The following is a 19,983-nucleotide window of genomic DNA, read 5'->3' as shown; positions in this document are numbered from 1 at the left end:
GCTGAATTTTAAACTTTTGGCCCAACCGGTTAAACTGGTCAACCTGGGACTTGACAACTTTGTCAGGGTTTCAACTCGGGTTTGTTATTAAAACACTGCTAAGAATATCAGTACCAGGTAAATTGTGAAATAAATTTTGTTAGAAAATTTAATGGGTAACTTAGATGAATATGATTATAGCATTATGGTTCAAAAATGTAAAATAAAGTTAATGATTCTTAGCATTATTCAGTGCATAGTNTGTATTCTTCAAAACAAAAACAAAAAACATTTTTAATGCCTCAGTTGATTTGATGGTAAAGGGCAAAAGAGTAATTGTATTATGTTAAAAAGTGTAACATCAATGACCTGTCCTCTTCTCTAACTAGTCTTTTACTCAAAACACATTACTAATTTTACATGTGAAATTTGGAAACTCTTTCTGGATTCATCTTTACCAAACCAATAAAAACATAGCCACCAAAACACCTTTCAATATCAACTTTCCAGCTCCCTCATACAAAGAACATTCCATTGAGACCCTTCCTGTTTGGGGCAGAGACTGATTTTTATCTTCCTAATCCTCCCTTCTTTATGAAAAAAGCATTGGAGAGTAGAAAGTGACCACAGAGTTTTGAGATTCTGTTACTGCCGATGCCCACCATTGGAATTGGCCTTTATGGTTTTTCTTTTCTTTTTCTTTTTCTTTTTTATTACCAATCTAACAATTCTATCATCCTTATAATAGGATAGGGTCAATAACAATGGTCCCTAGGTTATGATATACTTCAAATCATATTTTTGCTTTCAAGGTCCATTGAACATCTATAGACCCAATAGGCCATATAAATTACAAATGTGATAAGTGATTTCCTGGTAAGAGTAAGACTCGAATACAAGATCTCTAGATAACCTAAGGTCTTGTCATCCGACCATATCCAAGTGGTTTACTTCAGTTTTGATCTATACTAGAAAAGAAGAAATTTTTGTTGTCGCTATCAACAACTGCTCAACGTCTATCTAAACATAAATCAAATTATTATATCAAATAAACAATCTGGAACAATTACCGTACAGATTCTACATCAGAAGAATAGCAAAAATACTATACTATATAAGATTGTGCAGCAAAATCCTAACTTACCCTGATGCTTACAAAACTTGTGGTACCTTACCAGAACAATTACAACAATTTATTTCCCTTGAAGGGAAAATTGCTCCCCGATTCTTAAATCTGCTTCACACTCCCTTTGCATTCCTAAATCCTTTACAAGAATGAAAATCTTCTCCAGCAAAAGCAGTGGTCTTGTCTTGTGATTGTCATTTCAGATTAGCTTTAAAAAAATCAAGAAGAAGATTCGATCTAATAGAAAAACCTCATCCACAAGTTAAGGATCTATTAGTGCAAATTCAAACACATTGTTTGATTTGCAAGATTGAAGAGTTGTCTTGAAAGAAGCAAGTGATGGAAAAACCAGTCAGCGCATCATGTTTTTTATACAGGATTTCAGCATCAACTGTTTCTAACTGTACCCATTTACTTAATATTCTTCTCGCTATAGCCAACTGTGACCCGACCGAATTGTTGGTCCAAAAACATATACAAAAATTAATCAACTTGTTAAACGGTTTGTATTAAACAAAGATTTAGTCTAATGGTGCCGACACTGTAAATGGTTGGTGACAGACAATGGAGGTCCTACAACTCCAGTCATCCACCGAATCACTTTCATTGCAAAGGCGGCGAGGCCTCCTGTTAGACGGCAACAATGTTAAATATCTAATCCTGATTAGATAATCCCAAATAATTAAAGATCCGAGTCAGCGCAAAATATGAGAATTCATAGGCTCAGAAATAAGGTAGAAAGCAAAAATTATAAAAAAAACCAAAGTATTGATCATGACTATGAAGGTTATATCAATATCCTTTGATGATCTATAAGCATAGATTGACCAAAACTTGCCTAGTATAGGAAATGGTATAAATATGTTAACTTTTTGCAGAACTCAGCTCAAATCAATGTGTATATTGGGGGAAAACAAGAGTTTTTACAGGAGGATGATGGATTGTTTCTGAATTAAGGGGTTATTTCATCAAGCTGTATGTGCAATTAAAGCAGCTTTATTCAACCTCTCAAGAATCGCATTCGCTTTCCTCTTGGCTCTGTCCCGTCTTGTGCAAGTCTAGAAACGTATGATTGGCATTTTCCTCCGCTCCAATTTCCCTCAATTTACTCCGTCATTAAAGCAGATATTTACAGAATGGCAACACAATTTTCTTTGTTGCGTTCACAAGTGCTCTCCCTTTGATGCTTAGCAAGCAAGCACCAGCGCCTAGTTCTCCATTTCCTCAATGCTATTTGATGACTCGAAAGCATTGAAAGAATAGCCAACACGTCTACAAGTGTATGGTTTATGATCTTTCCCACAATCACCCTGACTGCCCCTGCATGGACAGCCCTCCTTTTATTTCGAGGAGATACATAGATTGAAAATTGCAGAAGCACATCCTTAATAGCTAATGGTGCCCTTCCCTAAAAGATCATTAAAGGTTTGAGAGCACCTGATTTCCCAATAATGAGCTTGTTAGAATCTAGGGCTGATAATGTGAATAGTGCCAGCAGCATTTCTTCTAGTTTCAATGGTTCCGTTTTTTAAGGAGTCAATAAGTAGAGGTATGACCAATGGATCCTCTGCAACTAGCTTCTTATTATTGTCATGAATTGAGAGGTTTAGTACAGTTGTGATCAATCCTCTTGGAGATCAGGATCAGGATCAGTATCAGCTCTGCCTGGTGAAAGTGGATTAGCAATTGGAGAATGGTATCAGTTGCATGCCAAAAGGGCTCGAAATGATGGCATCCTCTTTGTCAGCAACCGAATCTTTTTGCTGCTTCTTTTTGATCGGAAAGAGAGAGGACATCTTCTCAAGCAGTGAAGTTAAATAGCTTCGGTCACATCAGTTATGAAATCCTCATCATATCCTGAATGGCTTTTGGCAGCTCAAGCCATGCTCCTGGCACCATTGTGAAATAATTTCACGCACCAATGATTCGGAGTGAGACTGTATGGGAGAGGACTTGATGGGTTTGGGCATGATCGGTTGCCTTCATTTAGCCACTTCTCAAGGCAAGGGCGGTCAAAAGTCTGCAAACCCGACACAGATTCAGAACTAAAGTGAATATACGTTTATAAGTCATTTATATCATGAACATGAAATTCGCAAAAACCCCATGAAAACATGACATGAATTGAAACTTTTCTAGAGATGTCTGCACTCCGTTCAAGATCACAGCATATATACGTTGAAGTCGTAACAAAATTTATTTATGGAACAAATAGAGTGGCTGGACTTCTAGAAACTAGCTTCAGAACAAAATTCTATTAAACTCTAGAGAATCCTACAACTATCTGGGTTAGGAGTAGGATTTTTTATGACTTTAAGCCACCTCTTGAGAATCAAGCGTTAAATAAGAACTTTTCTCTACAGAAATTTCCATTGAAAATGAAACCAAATAATCATCTAACATACAGAGCTCAAACTTTCGGGTTAGTGCTATAATCAGCCTTTTAACTCCCACCTAATATTCAAATTCCTACATCAAAGTTGGCTATCTGCCACAAAATATTGCTTAAATTACTAGAAAAGGAAATCCAGAAAAAAACTCTCAAAGTCAACCAAAGCAACTTTCCGAATTTCACAAAGTAAAAATTTCACAACATTCAGGCCCCGATGCTTAAAAGTTAACATAATAAAAAGTTCATCGACACAATCGCAAATCCAACCCCATATAACAAAATTCCAAAGAGATCATATTTCAAAGTATTGAACACTAAACAATCCCATCACCACTACCCCACACAAATTCAACCAAAATAAAAACAAAATAAACATACCCAGATACTAACAACCAAAATTAAGAAGCAATTGGAGCAATAACTAACCAGGCCATTCCAAAACAACAGGGTCAGCCATAATCTCTCCAGAAATAGGACACCTGAACACTTCAGGAACATCCAAGCAATCAGCACTTAAAGATGAGATTTCTTCAAGTTAAACTCTTTCAAACAAGACAAGACTCTCAAGCCCATCAGTTACTGCATGCCTAATCATCTTCATCAGAATGGTCTTCACAGTCTCTGTAACTCCTTTTTCAACTCAAAACCGTATTCCTACTATGATCAGTCTCTTGAGCTTCTGGTTGGCCATAAAAGACCATCTTGAAAGTGAAACTGATAAAAAATTGAAACTTTGAACCACGAATAAACCAAGAAAAGTAATTTCACAACTGGGTTGGTAACTCATAACAAGTTACCCATAGAATTTTTTCTTCGTTGAGAAGAGAAATTGGGTTTAGCTTACACAGTTTTTTATACACTCCATTATTTTTTATGTGAACTCTCTTGGCTGTTTGCTGACGCTGTGTCTTTTGAAGGGGGGCTGGGTGATGATATATCACTGGTTGAGTTGTTGGTTTGGTCACAGTGAAATTTGATTAATTGTTGAGTGGGGTACGCGGTGTTTGTCTTCTGTATTTTAAGACAAAGGTTTTGGTGACCAATTAGATATCGCCACGCAGTAAACTGAAATAGAAAGACTTAAAAAATGGTACCTAACATGATTTCCTTTCTTATTTTATGGTATTTTATTGTGGATTTTATTTTAATTGAAGTGAATAGTTGATTAAGTAAATTTTATATAGTTATTGATCCATGACATTATTGAAATAACGTTGAATCACGTTAATATTAACTAATACATTATATGATACGTGTGTAATATCACATAAATTATAATGTGATTTTTTTATGGGTTTATTTTATTTTATTTTGTGAGATTGTTAATATTGTACCTTAATATTGTTAAACGAAACCAACACGTCATAATAAAAACAAAATAAAAGACAATATCAACATATACCCTAGTTCGTTCTCTTTTCAAAGATATGTTCAGTATTCAAATAAGTGATTTTATTAGTATCAAACACTGTAGAATACAAATATGAACAATACCGTGCTATCACTCTTTTTCCTCTATTTTTTTTTTTCCACATAGGTTTTTTACTATTATAAAAATACATAATAGAAAACTAACCCCATTTAAGCTTACCTGAATCTAACTGACTTAAACCTAATATTAATAACTAATTCTAAACCCAATTAACATTGTGACCCCCGAATGAGCGTTGTAGGTCGACAATCCGTTAAGGCTAAAAGAGAGTATATACTAACTAACAAATATCATAAAGTTTTTGACACTTTTAAAAATTTTTTTTTAATAATTTTAGGAGATATATAATTTTTTAAAATAGTGGCATATTTCATATTTAAATATTTATAAATGGATTTGTTATTTATTTATTTTACTTTGAAAAACTATTTTCCAAACGTTGTTAAGATGGAAAATATGGATATAGTTTTTGGATATGATGATTTTAAATTTATTTTCTAAGAAAATAACCTATAAGTTTATACACCTTGTACAATCTTTGATTGTAAGATTGTGTAAATTATTTTATTTGAAAATGGGTTTGATATTTTTATAAATTATGTAATATCCAAAAACATTAAAAATAAATAAATTAGTTTCAATAGTGTAATGATAAGCTAACAGAAAAGTGTTAGGGTGATTGAGATGTTAATCTACCTTGATTTTAAGAGAAAAAGGTTCATGTATTTAGACATTTTTTAAGTTAATTAGGATTACTATTTAATATAATAAAATTAAAGAGTGATAATTAATGGCACTTACCCTATGGATGACTTTTAAAAACACATGTTTTTAAATTTATTAAGATTTGTAATAAATTAATAATGGGATTAATACATGTATCGGCACTTGGCACCAATTGCAATCAAATCTCAATTTCTGAGCTTTTCATTATCCTATCAATGATTCAAGAGTACAACTTTTTTTTTTTTAAATAAAATATTGTTTCAATGTTATTTTGTGTATATTTTTTTATGGTTTATTTCATTTTCTCCTGAGATTGTTAGCATTATTTCAACCATTTTGTTCGGAAAGTATTAAAATATCCCTACCATGATTTTGGGTTTTTTAATAATAATTTTAAGGGTTTTTTTTTTTTTTTTTGATTATGAGATGTTTTTAATATTTTCTGGATGAAATTTAATACTACGGATCTTATACGGAAAAATATAACCATATATTTTTTTTTTTGACACTAAGGGTAAGTGTTTTAAGTTTTCCTTCAAAAACAAACAGACAATCATATGTAATGTGGTAACTTAGATGAATATGATTATAGCATTATGGTTCAAAAATGTAAAATAAAGTTAATGATTCTTAGCATTATTCAGTGCATAGTTGATAAGGAAAATGAGTGGATATAACTGTTCAGCCAAATTGGGTCCAATTTGTCGGTAAAAAGGGCCAGGTTAGTGGCCACTAAACTGAACTATTCTGCTAGAGTCTAGCCCAGATGCTAAACTTTGCTGAGGGGCTCTTATTTAGTGGATGCTATTGCTGTTTCATCAAAGTGGGCAAGGCCATCCAATTTTTATCATGCACAAAGTCAACTGAATTATAGCTTTTATCATATACAAGCATACTATGTTATTGTTATAATACATGGATTCTGATTTACTTTCTCAGGTGGCTGCAGTCTCAAACTGAGATATTGTGTTATATCCAACATCATCTAGCGAATGAGTCTGAATTCAGTTTATAAGATTTAGGTCCTTGTAAATAAGTATATGCATTTTGGGTAAGGGGTATTTGTGTGAGACCCAAATATAAACCATGCCGAGCTAAAGCCAAAACGGATAATTTCTACTTAGTTAGATCTAGAATTTGACACAGTGCTCCCATATTGTTGCATTAAAGTGACATAGACGAGGCAGATTAAACTAAACTTCACATTGAATGAAACTGTGCATGCTTTTGACAGATGGTTTATGGGTTGAGAGTAACATAATAGACTAAATATCTAAAAACTCCTAACCGCAGATGCAGGACTTAAATTCAGAAAGATAAAAGCTTATTCTTAGCTGGAATATTTAGAGGTTGTATAATGAATATGAGGTGTCGGCGAGAGTTTGATAATTGACAGGAAATAAATGTTGCTATTGCGGCTCCTTAATGGGGTCATCTATTTTGGCCTTTTAACGAGTCATGCCGTTAACTAAGTCGAAAATGTCTGCATTTCGGTCTAGGCTTACAGGAATTTGTTTTTAGATTTCGCGAAAACGTTTTTCATCCAAAATGCGTCCACCTAGCAAGAGGAATCAACCGTCATAAACTAAACCCCGACTCATTCACTAAGCGATGTGGGATGCTAACATTTATTGTTTTTTTACAATAAACTTAAAGCACTTCTCATTGCTTCAATGTTGCATTTGAGAAGAATCTGGGGTTGATCTTATGATGTTTAAGGCATATCTCTTATTGGGTGGATATCCTTTTTTTTTTTTTTTTGTATCTGTGTGTTAATCTCTTTGAGACTTGATAAGGGTTTGACAAATTCCAATTCTGGGGTATTATTTAAACCTGTAGATAAGAGAACATAAAAGCAGATCCACTGATTTGGAACTTTTACTTCACTATCAAAACACCAATCTTTATGCTTTCCTAAAGATATTAATTACTTTCTTCCTCAACTTCATATTAGGACCACTTAACCGAAAGCTAACACAAAAACATTGCTTTGATAAATTCACATAAATGCATGCTTGCCACACTCCACACACATCAATTTAACTAGAAATTGACCTCCTTTTTTTTTATTGGTAACCGGGGTCTCCACACTAGTTTGCATACACCTCAATTAATCCCCGATGTCTATTAAACACCCTCCAAGCCCAAAAGATTAGATAAACCATAATGTTATTGTGGTAGATGGCCCCAAGATTTAAACCCAAGAACTCAAGGAATTGAGCAAACCTCCTTGACTACGCAGGCCGATCCCTTGGAGTTAATTGACTCCATTTTTTAAGTACCCACCTCTATTTTGAATACGCAAAATGGCATGCATATGTTGCATAGTCTGTTTTTGCCTTTTTGTCACAACAAGAAATGAGTTTAAGATTCAGTTATAAGGTTTGAGTTCTCTTAACTAGGTAGACGTGTTTTAAATGAATGATGCATTTTACAAGTAGTCTAAAAACAAACCCGTGTGAACTTGAGTTTTACAAGTAGTCTAAAAACAAACCCGTGTGAACTTGAGTTCAACGGGGACAATAACAATATTTACTTGGTTATTCCTGGACTTTGACACATTTTCTAACCATCAAATTATAATAATAAAACATCACAATTATGTGAGTAACTCCCCCTAAATTGATGGGTAAGTTAAAGATTTTTTAAGCAATAGTTAGTAAAACTAACCATTCACCGAAAGTGCAGTTTGTAAGCACTTGAGAATCGGAATGTTTGTTGTTGCATGATCAATGACTTGGATGAATTTGATACACAAAACAAATAAATAAGATGATTGTGATACAAAATCAGCCAATAAAATGTAAAATATTTACCAGCGTGACAGGTGAAGCAAGCAATGCCGCCAGTAACAATATATTATTCTACTAACCCAGATCCTGGTCTCTCTCATGTTTTAATATTCATGGATGGTTACTTGTCAAAGTAGACTTTGGACAAATGAAGCTCTGCTAAAACCAACCACTATTAGTGGCAGGAATTTTGAAGAATGTTAGAAATGTTAGTGTTAAAAGTCATATTTAAACCAATTTATTAGGCAGGAAGATTAGCTCATTTCAAGATTAGCTTTAAAAAAATCAAGAAGAAGATTCAAGATCTAATAGAAAAAGCCTCATCCACAAGTTAAGGATCTATTAGTGCAAATTCAAACACATTGTTTGATTTGCAAGATTGAAGAGTTGTCTTGAAAGAAGCAAGTGATGGAAAAACCAGTCAGCGCATCATGTTTTTTTATACAGGATTTCAGCATCAACTGTTTCTAACTGTACCCATTTACTTAATATTTTCTTCTCGCTATAGCCAACTGTTGACTGCCGACCGAATATGTTGGTCCCAAAAACATATACTAAAAATTAATCAACTTGTTAAACGGTTTGTATTAAACAAAGATTTAGTATAATGGTGCCGACACTGTAAATGGTTGGTGACAGGAACAATGGAGGTCCTACAACTCCAGTCATCCACCTGAATCACTTTCATTGCAAAGGCGGCGAGGCCCTCCTGTTAGACGGCAACAATGTTAAATATCATAATCCTGATTAGATAATCCCAAATAATTAAAGATCCGAGGTCAGCGCAAAATATGAGAATTCATAGGCTCAGAAATAAGGTAGAAAGCAAAAATTATAAAAAAAACCAAAGTATTGATTCATGACTATTGAAGGTTAATATACAATATCCTTTGATGATCTATAAGCATGAGATTGACCAAAACTTGCCTGAGTATAGGAAATGTGTATAAATATGTTAACTTTTTACAGAACTCAGCTCAAATCAATGTGTATATTGGGGGAAAAAACAAGAGTATTTACAGAATGGGATTGTTTCTGAATTAAGGGGTCTATTTCATCAAGCTGTATGTGCAATTAAAGCAGCTTTATTCAACCTCTCAAGGATCGCATTCGCTTTTCTCTTGGCTCTGGAAGTCCCGTCTTGTGCAAGTCTAGAAAGCGTATGATTGGCATTTTCCTCTGCTCCAATTTCCCTCAATTTACTCCGATCATTAAAGCAGATATTATACAGAATGGCAACACAATTTTCTTTGTTGCGTTCACAAGTGCTCTCCCTTATGATGCTTAGCAAGCAAGGCACAGCGCCTAGTTCTCCCATTTCCTCAATTGCTATTTGATGACTCGAAAGCATTGAAAGAATAGCCAACAACTCGTCTACAAGTGTATGGTTTATGATCTTTCCCACAATCACCCTGACTGCCCCTGCATGGACAGCCCTCCTTTTATTTTCGAGGAGAATACATAGATTGAAAATTGCAGAAGCAACATCCTTAATAGCTAATGGATGCCCTTCCTCTAAAAGATCAATTAAAGGTTTGAGAGCACCTGATTTCCCAATAATGAGCTTGTTAGAATCTAGGGCTGATAATGTGAATAGTGCAGCAGCAGCATTTCTTCTAGTTTCAATGGTTCCGGTTTTTAAGGAGTCAATAAGTAGAGGTATGACCAATGGATCCTCTGCAACTAGCTTCTTATTATTGTCATGAATTGAGAGGTTTAGTACAGTTGTGATCAAATCCTCTTGGAGATCAGGATCAGGATCAGTATCAGCTCTGCCTGGTGAAAGTGGATTTAGCAATTGGAGAATGGTATCAGTTGACTCGCTGAAAAGGGCTCGAAATGACGGCATCCTCTTTGTCAGCAACCGAAGCTCTTTTGCTGCTTCTTTTTGATCGGAAAGAGAAGAGGACATCTTCTCAAGCAGTGAAGTTAAATAGCTTCGGTCAACATCAGTTATGAAATCCTCATCAATATCCTGAATGGCTTTTGGCAGCTCAATGCCATGCTCCTGGCACCATTGTGAAATAATTTCACGCACCAACTGATTCGGAGTGAGGACTGTATGGGAGAGGACTTGATGGGTTTGAGGGCATGATCGGTTGCCTTCATTTAGCCACTTCTCAATGCAAGGGCGGTCAAAAGTCTGCAAACCCGACACAGATTCAGAACTAAAGTGAATAATACGATTTATAAGATCATTTATATCATGAACATGAAAAATTCGCAAAAACCCCATAAGAAAGCATGGACATGAATTGAAACTTTTCTAGAGATGTCTGCACTCCAGTTCAAGATCACAGCATAATATACGTTGAAGTCGTAACAAAATTTATTTATGGAACAAATAGAGTGGCTGGACTTCTAGAAACTAGCTTCAGAACAAAATTCTATATAAAATCCTAGAGAATCCTACAACTATCTGGGTTAGGAGTAGGATTTTTTATGACTTTTAAGCCACCTCTTGAGAAATCAAGCGTTAAATAAGAACTTTTCTCTCTACAGAAATTTCCATTGAAAATGAAACCAAATAATCATCTAACAATACAGAGCTCAAACTTTCGGGTTAGGTGCTATAATCAAGGCCTTTTAACTCCCACCTAATATTCAAATTCCTACATCAAAGTTTGGCTATCTGCCAACAAAATATTGCTTAAATTACATAGAAAAGGAAATCCAGAAAAAAACTCTCAGAAGTCAGACCAAAGCAACTTTCCGAATTTCACAAAGTAAAAATTTCACAACATTACAGCGCCCCGATGCTTAAAAAGTTGAAACACCTAACACAGAAAAAAGTTTCAAATTCAGTACAACAATTCTGCAAAATCCAAACCCCATATAACAAAATTCCAAAGAAGAATCATATTTCAAAAGTATTGAACACTAAACAATCCCATCACCACTACCCCACACAAAATTCAACCAAAATAAAAACAAAATAAACATACCCAGATACTAACAACCAAAATTAAGAAGCAATTGGAGCAATAACTAACCAGGCCATTAGCCAAAACAACAGGGTCAGCCATAATCTCTCCAGAAATAGGACACCTGAACACTTCAGGAACATCCAAGCAATCAACACTTAAAGAATGAGATTTCTTCAAGTTAAACTCTTTCAAACAAGACAAGACTCTCAAAGCCTCATCAGTTACATGCATGCCATAATCATCTTCATCAAGAATGGTCTTCACAAGTCTCTGTAACTCCTTTTTCAACTCAAAAACCGTATTCCTACTATGATCAGTCTCTTGAGCTTCTGGGTTGGCCATAAAAGACCAATCTTGAAAGTGAAACTGATAAAAAAGATTGAAACTTTGAACCACGAATAAACCAAGAAAAGTAATTTCACAACTGGGTTGGTAACTCATAACAAGTTACCCATAGAATTTTCTTCTTCAGTTGAGAAGAAGAAATTGGGTTTAGCTTACACTAGTTATTTATACACTCCATTATTTTCTTATGTGAACTCTCTTGGCTGTTTGCTGACGCTGTCCTTTTATGAAAGGGGTGCTGGGTGATGATAATATCACTGATTGAGGTTGTTGGTTTGGTCACAGTGAAATTTGATTAATTATTGAGTGGGGTACGCGGTGTTTGTCTTCTGTATTTTTAAGACAAAGGTTTTGGTGACCAATTAGATATCGCCACGCAAGTAAACTGGAAATAGAAAGGACTTAAAAAATGGTACCTAACATGATTTTCCTTTCTTAATTTTATGGTAATTTTATTAGTGGATTTTATTTTAATTGAAGTGAATAGTTGATTAAAGTAAATTTTATATAGTTATTGATCCATGACATTATTGAAATAACGTTGAATCACGTTAATATTAACTGATACAATTATATGATACGGAGTGTTAATATCACATAAATTATAAAATGTGATTTTTATTATGGGTTTATTTTATTTATTTTTGTGAGATTGTTAGATATTGTACCTTAATATTTGTTGAAACGGAAACCAAACACATCATAAATAAAGTATAAAATAAAAGACTAAATACAATCATATACCCTAGTTTATTCCCTTTTCAAGGAACTATGTTCAGTATTCAAATAAAGTGATTTTATTGAGTATCAAAACACTGTAGAATACAAAGATAAACAGTACCGATAGCTTACTCTTTTTCCTCTATTTTTGTTTTTTACACGTAGGTTTTTTACTATTTAAATACATAATAGAAAACCTAACCCCATTTAAGCTTACCCAAATCTAACCTAACCTAAATCTAAATATTAATAAACTAATTCTAAACCTAATTAGACATTGTGACCCCCGGATGAGTCATCGTAGGCCGGCAATCCGTTAAGGCTAAAAGAAGTATATACTATAACTAACAAATATCATAAAGTTTTTGACACTTTTATAAATTTTTTTTTTAATAATTTTATGATTTTTTAAATTAACTTATTAATAATTTTAGGAGATATATAATTTTTTTTTAAAATAGTGGCATATTTCATATTTAAATATTTATAAAATGGATTTGTTATTTGTTTATTTTACTTTGAAAAACTATTTTCCAAACGTTGTTAAGATGGAAAATATGGATATAGATTTTGGATATGATATGATTTATAAATAATTTAATTTTCTAAGAAAATAACCTTATAAGTTATAACACACTTGTACAATCTTTGATTGTAAGATTGTGTAAATTATTTTATCTTGAAAATGGGTTTGATATTTTTATAAATTATGTAATATCCAAAAAACATTAAAAAATAAATAACTTAGTTTCAATCAATGTAATGATGAAGCTAACAGAAAAGTGTTAGGGTGATTGAGATGTTAATCTACCTTGATTTTAAAAGAGAAGAAGGTTCATGTATTTAGACATTTTTTAAGTTAATTAGGATTACTATCTAATTAATAAAAATTAAAGAGTGATAATTAATGGCACTTACCCTAATGGAGTGACTTTTAAAATCACATATTTTCTAAATTTATTTAAGATTAAGTAATAAATTAATAATGGGATTAGTATTTTGAGTCGGCACTTGGCACCAATTGCAATCAAATCTCAATTTCTAAGGCTTTTCATTAACCTATCAACAATTCAAGAGTACAATTTTTTTTTTTTTTTAAATGAAAATATTGTTTCAAATGTTATTTTGAGTAGTATTTTTTTTTATGAGTTTATTTCATTTTCTCCTATGAGATTGTTTAGTATTAATTCATCTATTTTGTTCGAAAAGTATTAAAAATATCCCTAGCACGATTTTTGGGTTTTTTTAAATAATTATTTAAGGGTTTTTTTTATATTTTTTTATTATAAGATGTTTTTAATATTTTCTAAAAGAAGTGGATAAGTTTAATACTAACGGATCTTATATGGAAAAATAAAATAAACCAATATTTTTTTTTTTGACACTATTGGGTAAGTGTTTTAAGTTTTCCTTCAAAAACAAACAAACAATCATATGTTACTATGGCAATATTGTATTCTTCAAAACAAAAACAAAAAACATTTTTAATGCCTCAGTTGATTTGATGGTAAAGGGCAAAAGAGTAATTGTATTATGTTAAAAAGTATAACATCAATGACCTGTCCTCTTCTCTAACTAGTCTTTTACTCAAAACACATTACTAATTTTACATGTGAAATTTAGAAACTCTTTCTGGATTCATCTTTACCAAACCAATAAAAACATAGCCACCAAAACACCTTTCAATATCAACTTTCCAGCTCCCTCATACAAAGAACATTCCATTGAGACCCTTCCTGTTTGGGGCAGAGATTGATTTTCATCTTCCTAATCCTCNTTTATATCTATATTCATAAGCTAAATCACTAAAAGCAAATAAGAATTCCTATCAGTTTTTTCTCCTTGTTTTCCAACTAACGCCTGAGCACAAAGTCCTCTGTCTGAATGAAAATTAAAATGGTTGAGTCCTACTCATTTCAAACCTCATTTAGTTTTAGAGTTTAGCATCTAGTCCACATAATAGGAATTAAGGATTTTAAGCATACATATCATAAACAAAAGTAATGACAGTAATGATTATGTAAAAAGATGATGCGAATGCAAGAAATGCAAAAGTTGCCTATATAAAGTTTAATCTCCCGGTAATCTTGTTATGATCATGTAATTCATGATTATGATGAAATGCAGATGATAAGAGTTACAGGAAAGTGCTATTTTTCTGTCCAACATGAAAAAGAGGAATAGACACCCCCCAAAAAAAGAAAGAAAGAACTACCCAGATAATAAGAAGCTGAGAAACAAACAATATAACATAATCAAGGATACATAGGAGGATACAGGTGCAGAAAAAAGTGCTGAAGCCTGCTGCAAATTTGTGGGAATAAACCACGTCACAAACAAAGTCCCACACTTATTTCAGTAACTCTTTAATTTAACCATATTTAATATATATACAAGTATAACTTGAATGACTTACCCCCATAATTGAAATAGAGCAGGTTTATCATATTAAGAAGGATAGTGCCCTTTTCCCTATCAGCTGCTCGTNAGGTGGTAAACTTTTCATGAGATATGGCTTGAGGTCACAAAATTTTCCAATTCCCACAGCATGGGAAACCATCATGAAGTTTAAATCTCTCTTGTGTTCATTACCACCAGCTAAAATGTTTTTATATCTATATTCATAAGCTAAATCACTAAAAGCAAATAAGAATTCCTATTAGTTTTTTCTCCTTGTTTTCCAACTAACGCCTGAGCACAAAGTCCTCTGTCTGAATGAAAATTAAAATAGTCGAGTCCTACTCATTTCAAACCTCATTTAGTTTTAGAGTTTAGCATCTAGTCCACATAATAGGAATTAAGGATTTTAAGCATACATATCATAAACAAAAGTAATGATAGTAATGATTATGTAAAATGATGATGCAAATGCAAGAAATGCAAAAGTTGCCTATATAAAGTTTAATCTCCTGGTAATCTTGTTATGATCATGTAATTCATGATTATGATGAAATGCAGATGATAAGAGTTACAGGAAAGTGCTATTTTTCTGTCCAACATGAAAAAGAGGAATAGACACCCCCCAAAAAAAGAAAGAAAGAACTACCCAGATAATAAGAAGCTGAGAAACAAACAATATAACATAATCAAGGATACATAGGAGGATACAGGTGCAGAAAAAAGTGCTGAAGCCTGCTGCAAATTTGTGGGAATAAACCACGTCACAAACAAAGTCCCACACTTATTTCAGTAACTCTTTAATTTAACCATATTTAATATATATACACGTATAACTTGAATGACTTACCCCCATAATTGAAATAGAGCAGGTTTATCATATTAAGAAGGATAGTGCCCTTTTCCCTATCAGCTGCTAGTGCATAAATGGAATTATTCTGGTTTGACATGGTTAGTGCCATTGAAGACATCGTTTTTGTTGACATCAGAAGATTCTGAAGGATCATATCTATCTCCAAATGCATTTTGTACCACAGATTCTGCATTATCATGGACTTGTATTTTTCTTTGATGAGAACTTGATGAATGAGACGATCTGTAATCATGATAACTGGACCTGCTAGAAGATGTTCTAATCTCATGATGCTTGGTTCTAGTCAACTCCACATCTTCTCGCTCTCTTCTATGATTGCTCTCTTGTGACCAGTCATCACTTCTGCGCTTTTTCATGCTTCTAGAATAATAATCTTCACCATGCTTTTCACGGTTTGTGTGAAGGTCTCGTTTAAATAGCTCATGATCTCTAGGCAACACATCCTCAAATGCGGTAGATTTGCTATCACGGTCATAATTAGATTGTTTCCGGAAATATTTTGGGCTACCTCTTGTTGCTTCAACTGAATCACTATAACCTTTTCTACGTACATCAACATAGGCGGTAAGATCATCTTCTCGCACTCTTCGATTATTATTCCTCTCATATGACAGGTCATCAATTTTGTGCCTTTCCATGCTTCTAGAATGATCCTCTGCACCATAGTTTTCATGGTGTCCATGACGGCCTCGTCTTGATAGCTCCTGATCCCTAGTCAAAGCATCCTCAAATGTTGTAGATTTGATATCACGATCATAGTGAGACTGTTTCCTGTAATAGTTTGGGCTACCTCTGTTTGCTTCAAATAAATTGCTATTGTTTTTCCCAAAATTCATATTAAGATCCTGTGCAGGGGGTCTTGATGAAGACATACCTCCCTCTTCATCTCCCTTCACAAAACAACCAATTCCTCCTGCTTGCTTGATTTCATCCATGTATTCCTCAATTATATCCCTCATAACCTGCGAAACAATATGCACAAATGGATTAAGGAAACTATCATTAAAATTTAAATTTCAAATCCACACAATGTAACAAAAAAGGACATTCTTTTTATAGGAGAAAACAATAAGACATTAGAAACAAGAATATTATGAATTTTTTTTAATAAGAATACGCGAATATTTAATTAGAAATAATGATTCATTTAGCTTTCTCTTAGCAAAACTATCAACCATATACTGAAGAAATAAATCAGCTGTCACGTTTCCTGAAGAGCCTAAATCTTTTAATAAGAATACACGAATAATATGCATCATGCATAATCTTTCTCATCCGCATGACTAAACTTCTAAACTAAAAAAATATACATATCAAGTAATCTCACAAAAAATATGTGCAATTAAATCAATGTTGAATAAAACCAGGTAAGGGGAAAAAAGAAAGGCCTATAACTGGCAAGCTTGCTCAGATTCAAATACATGTTGGAGAAGAAATGAATTTTTATAATACAATGTTAAGATGGTTGAGCATAACTTTTACAATATACTAGGATATGCTACCTCAAGCACATGTAATTAGTAAAGAATGATAGCAATGCTTGCTCATACTGTCATACATAGCCAAAGCCTTATAAAAAATGTTTAACATTTTTTCGATTGAAAAATTAAAGTTTAATCCATTTGAGAAAATGAAGTACCTCCATCACAAAGTTAAACACACGCATTTGACAACCTAGGATGTAAAACATTAAATAACAGAAAATGTAATCGTGAGAAAGAATTTAAAATTTCAAAACCAGATTCTTACCTCTAAAGTTGTTCGTTTCAACTTCTTCCCACGATATGACATTCTTCGGCGTTTGTAATCCCTTTCTTCAGCCAATAATTCCTCTTTTGTCTTATTCTTACTTGAATCCTTATTTAAACAAACAAAGATTTAGGAATAACAGTTTGTTAAAACCACATTTCCTTTAAAAAAGATAAGTGTCAAGGGAAAGGATACCGGATAACATAATAGTAATCAGCTGTTACGTTTCCTGAAGAGCCTAATTTCAGGTTGTTAAAAGAATTTACTAAACAGTTCACAGTGATGAGCTAAATGTGATCACCCACCACAATAAACTGATGTCATGCAAGAGGTTGTTACCAGAATTCTAATATAGTTGCCAACAGTGATGACATAAATGCACACAAAAGAAAACTGATTCCTACTCTCATTCAAGATGTGCATAACGTTAATGTTTATTGATTGAGAAAGTTCAGGCATATCCTAAATCTAGAAATAGGTTAACATGGTCATCCTGAGAAAAAAGCCCCACACAGGGGAAATACAAATTTAGTGCACCTGCTTTGACATTATATATGTATGATGAAACAGTATGACCAAATAAATTTTCAATTACCTTAATTGTACTTAGGTCAAGAGCCAGGTATCCTAACTATCTGCATGACTAACGACATCATCTAATGATAACAACTAGTATCCAGTTTCCTTAACCATGTTTTAAACTGTAGAATAAAACATATGCAACTCATAATACATTAAATACATAAGAAAGCTAAATACCTGGTTAGATGACGGTTTCTTAGGAAGTCCATCATGCTCAATTAAAGGTCTATAATAAGGACGTTTTTTCCTCTCCTCATCAGCTCTATTAGTCACATAAGCATGCTCAGCCATTCTACAGATAAAGGAAAACTTTATCAGCATCAAATACTTAGATTCCAGATACACATACTTCAGATGATGATACTGTCACAACGAATTAAAAACAATACAGAGAAGAAGTGGATGTCAATGGAGCAGGAATAAAATAAGTAGGACAGTTGAATCACAATAATACCACGGAACAATAAAAATTCATGAAGGCATAAATGAGAAATAAGATAGACAACTATTTATACCTTTGCAACAGCATGACAATTTGAAATACATTCAGTAAGCTGTTCAATTTTTGTAAACTTAAAATAATGAAACATACCAGACCAAAAAGGAACCACAAGCAAGAACGTGCCGAAAATAATAATAAAAAGGAAGGAGAGGAAAAGAAAAAAATGATAACAGTAACAAACCGCTGATAACTTGTAAGTGGTTGAGAACTCCTTAATCCCCTAATCTTTTCTTCAAGCAATGATCGCTCATGCAGTGCTGCAACAGCTGCTGCAACTTGGGACACAAATATCACCTTACTGTTGACAGATTCAGGAACCATTTCGCTTGCTTCACTCTCTGAAACCTTTTCAAGGGGCTTTTCAACTTTGACATCCGTAATCTCACTATGGATAGCATGTGAACTCTGATCTCCTTCTTTTAAATCAGAAGACACAACCAAATTTTGCTCTAATGGAAACAACAACAACCGTGATACACTTTCTAATAGGCATTGCTTAAAAATATTAATAGCGTATAATTTTGCATTCGGTTGCCCATATAAAACAGAAAGCTGAGAAGCTAACCACGTCAAAGCTTGAGACAAAACAGGACAATTAAAACTCATACTCTTCAAATTCCCATCGAATTCTTGGCCCTTCAACAATTCCACAATGCCTGAAGCTTCCTTGATAACAGCTTTCAAACACAACCCAACAAGTACAAATATATGGTCCCTCAAATAAACATCAATGACAATACCATATGGTGGCGAATTTACAATTACCCATTTGCTCAAATCACTCTCTTTCACCCTTTTTAACCCCAAAATTGCACAAACAACATTAAAAGAGTACATATTTAAATACTCATAATCACTCCAACCCTCAATTTCTCTCCTAATAAACCACAAATCAGAACCTAAAATCCTAAACCCCACTTCATCAAAACCTTCAATCTTCTTCTTAACTTCTTTATCAGTATAACAAACAACATTAGCACATTCTATAGATAAAAAACCAGGTAAAGTAAAAGTCTTCTTACTATTACTAGAAACAATATCTGATAAACAAACAGGACCTGGGCAATCTTTATAAAAGAAAGAAGTAAACCCAGAGTTAGCAATGTAATCATCCAAAGAAAAGCAGAGCTCCTGGTTTAACTCTTGAATGATGAAATGAGAGTTTTGGTCGTGTAACGTTGAAGTAGAATGGAGAGTATTTTCGTAATTCGGAGAGCCAATTGGGAGAGGAGATGGGCAGTGGAGAGTGTGGCGAAAGAGGGACTCAGGAGGCATGAGATGGTGGGGGTTGTACGGGCAGGGGAGAAAGTGCTCATTTTGTGACTTTGGAGGGGGAAAATTGGAATTTTGAAGGGCTTGGTGAGAGAGAGAGATGAGGGTTTTGAGAGAGGAGAGCGTTGTTGAGAGATCAGATGGGTTTGAAATTGGGGTTAACTGACG

The 19,983-nt window shown here is 33.5% G+C and overlaps 2 protein-coding genes across 3 annotated transcripts; both read right to left on the bottom strand.

Moving 5' to 3' along the window:
- Positions 1-996: 996 nt before the first annotated feature.
- Positions 997-19,818, bottom strand: LOC116142739 (U11/U12 small nuclear ribonucleoprotein 48 kDa protein-like). The gene is made up of 5 exons (XM_031428143.1): positions 18,725-19,818; positions 18,219-18,333; positions 17,460-17,567; positions 15,687-16,672; positions 997-1,303 (listed from the first exon to the last, which is right to left on the bottom strand). The coding sequence occupies exons 1-4, from the start codon at positions 19,816-19,818 to the stop codon at positions 15,770-15,772; spliced, it is 2,220 nt and encodes a 739-aa protein (XP_031284003.1). The 3' UTR covers positions 997-1,303; positions 15,687-15,769.
- Positions 9,360-11,883, bottom strand: LOC116142754 (U-box domain-containing protein 9-like). 2 transcript variants are annotated; one of them, XM_031428159.1, is made up of 3 exons: positions 11,441-11,883; positions 9,993-10,590; positions 9,360-9,869 (listed from the first exon to the last, which is right to left on the bottom strand). In XM_031428159.1, the coding sequence occupies exons 1-3, from the start codon at positions 11,813-11,815 to the stop codon at positions 9,505-9,507; spliced, it is 1,338 nt and encodes a 445-aa protein (XP_031284019.1). In that variant the 5' UTR covers positions 11,816-11,883; the 3' UTR covers positions 9,360-9,504. The 2 variants fall into 2 exon arrangements, with proteins under 2 accessions (XP_031284019.1, XP_031284018.1); XM_031428158.1 differs by having other exon boundaries at positions 9,360-10,590.
- Positions 19,819-19,983: the final 165 nt, after the last annotated feature.

This window comes from Pistacia vera, unplaced genomic scaffold (genome assembly GCF_008641045.1).
Source record: "Pistacia vera cultivar Batoury unplaced genomic scaffold, PisVer_v2 Contig418, whole genome shotgun sequence".
Classification (NCBI taxonomy): Eukaryota; Viridiplantae; Streptophyta; class Magnoliopsida; order Sapindales; family Anacardiaceae; genus Pistacia; species Pistacia vera.
This window is presented reverse-complemented; position numbering and strand designations above follow the sequence as displayed.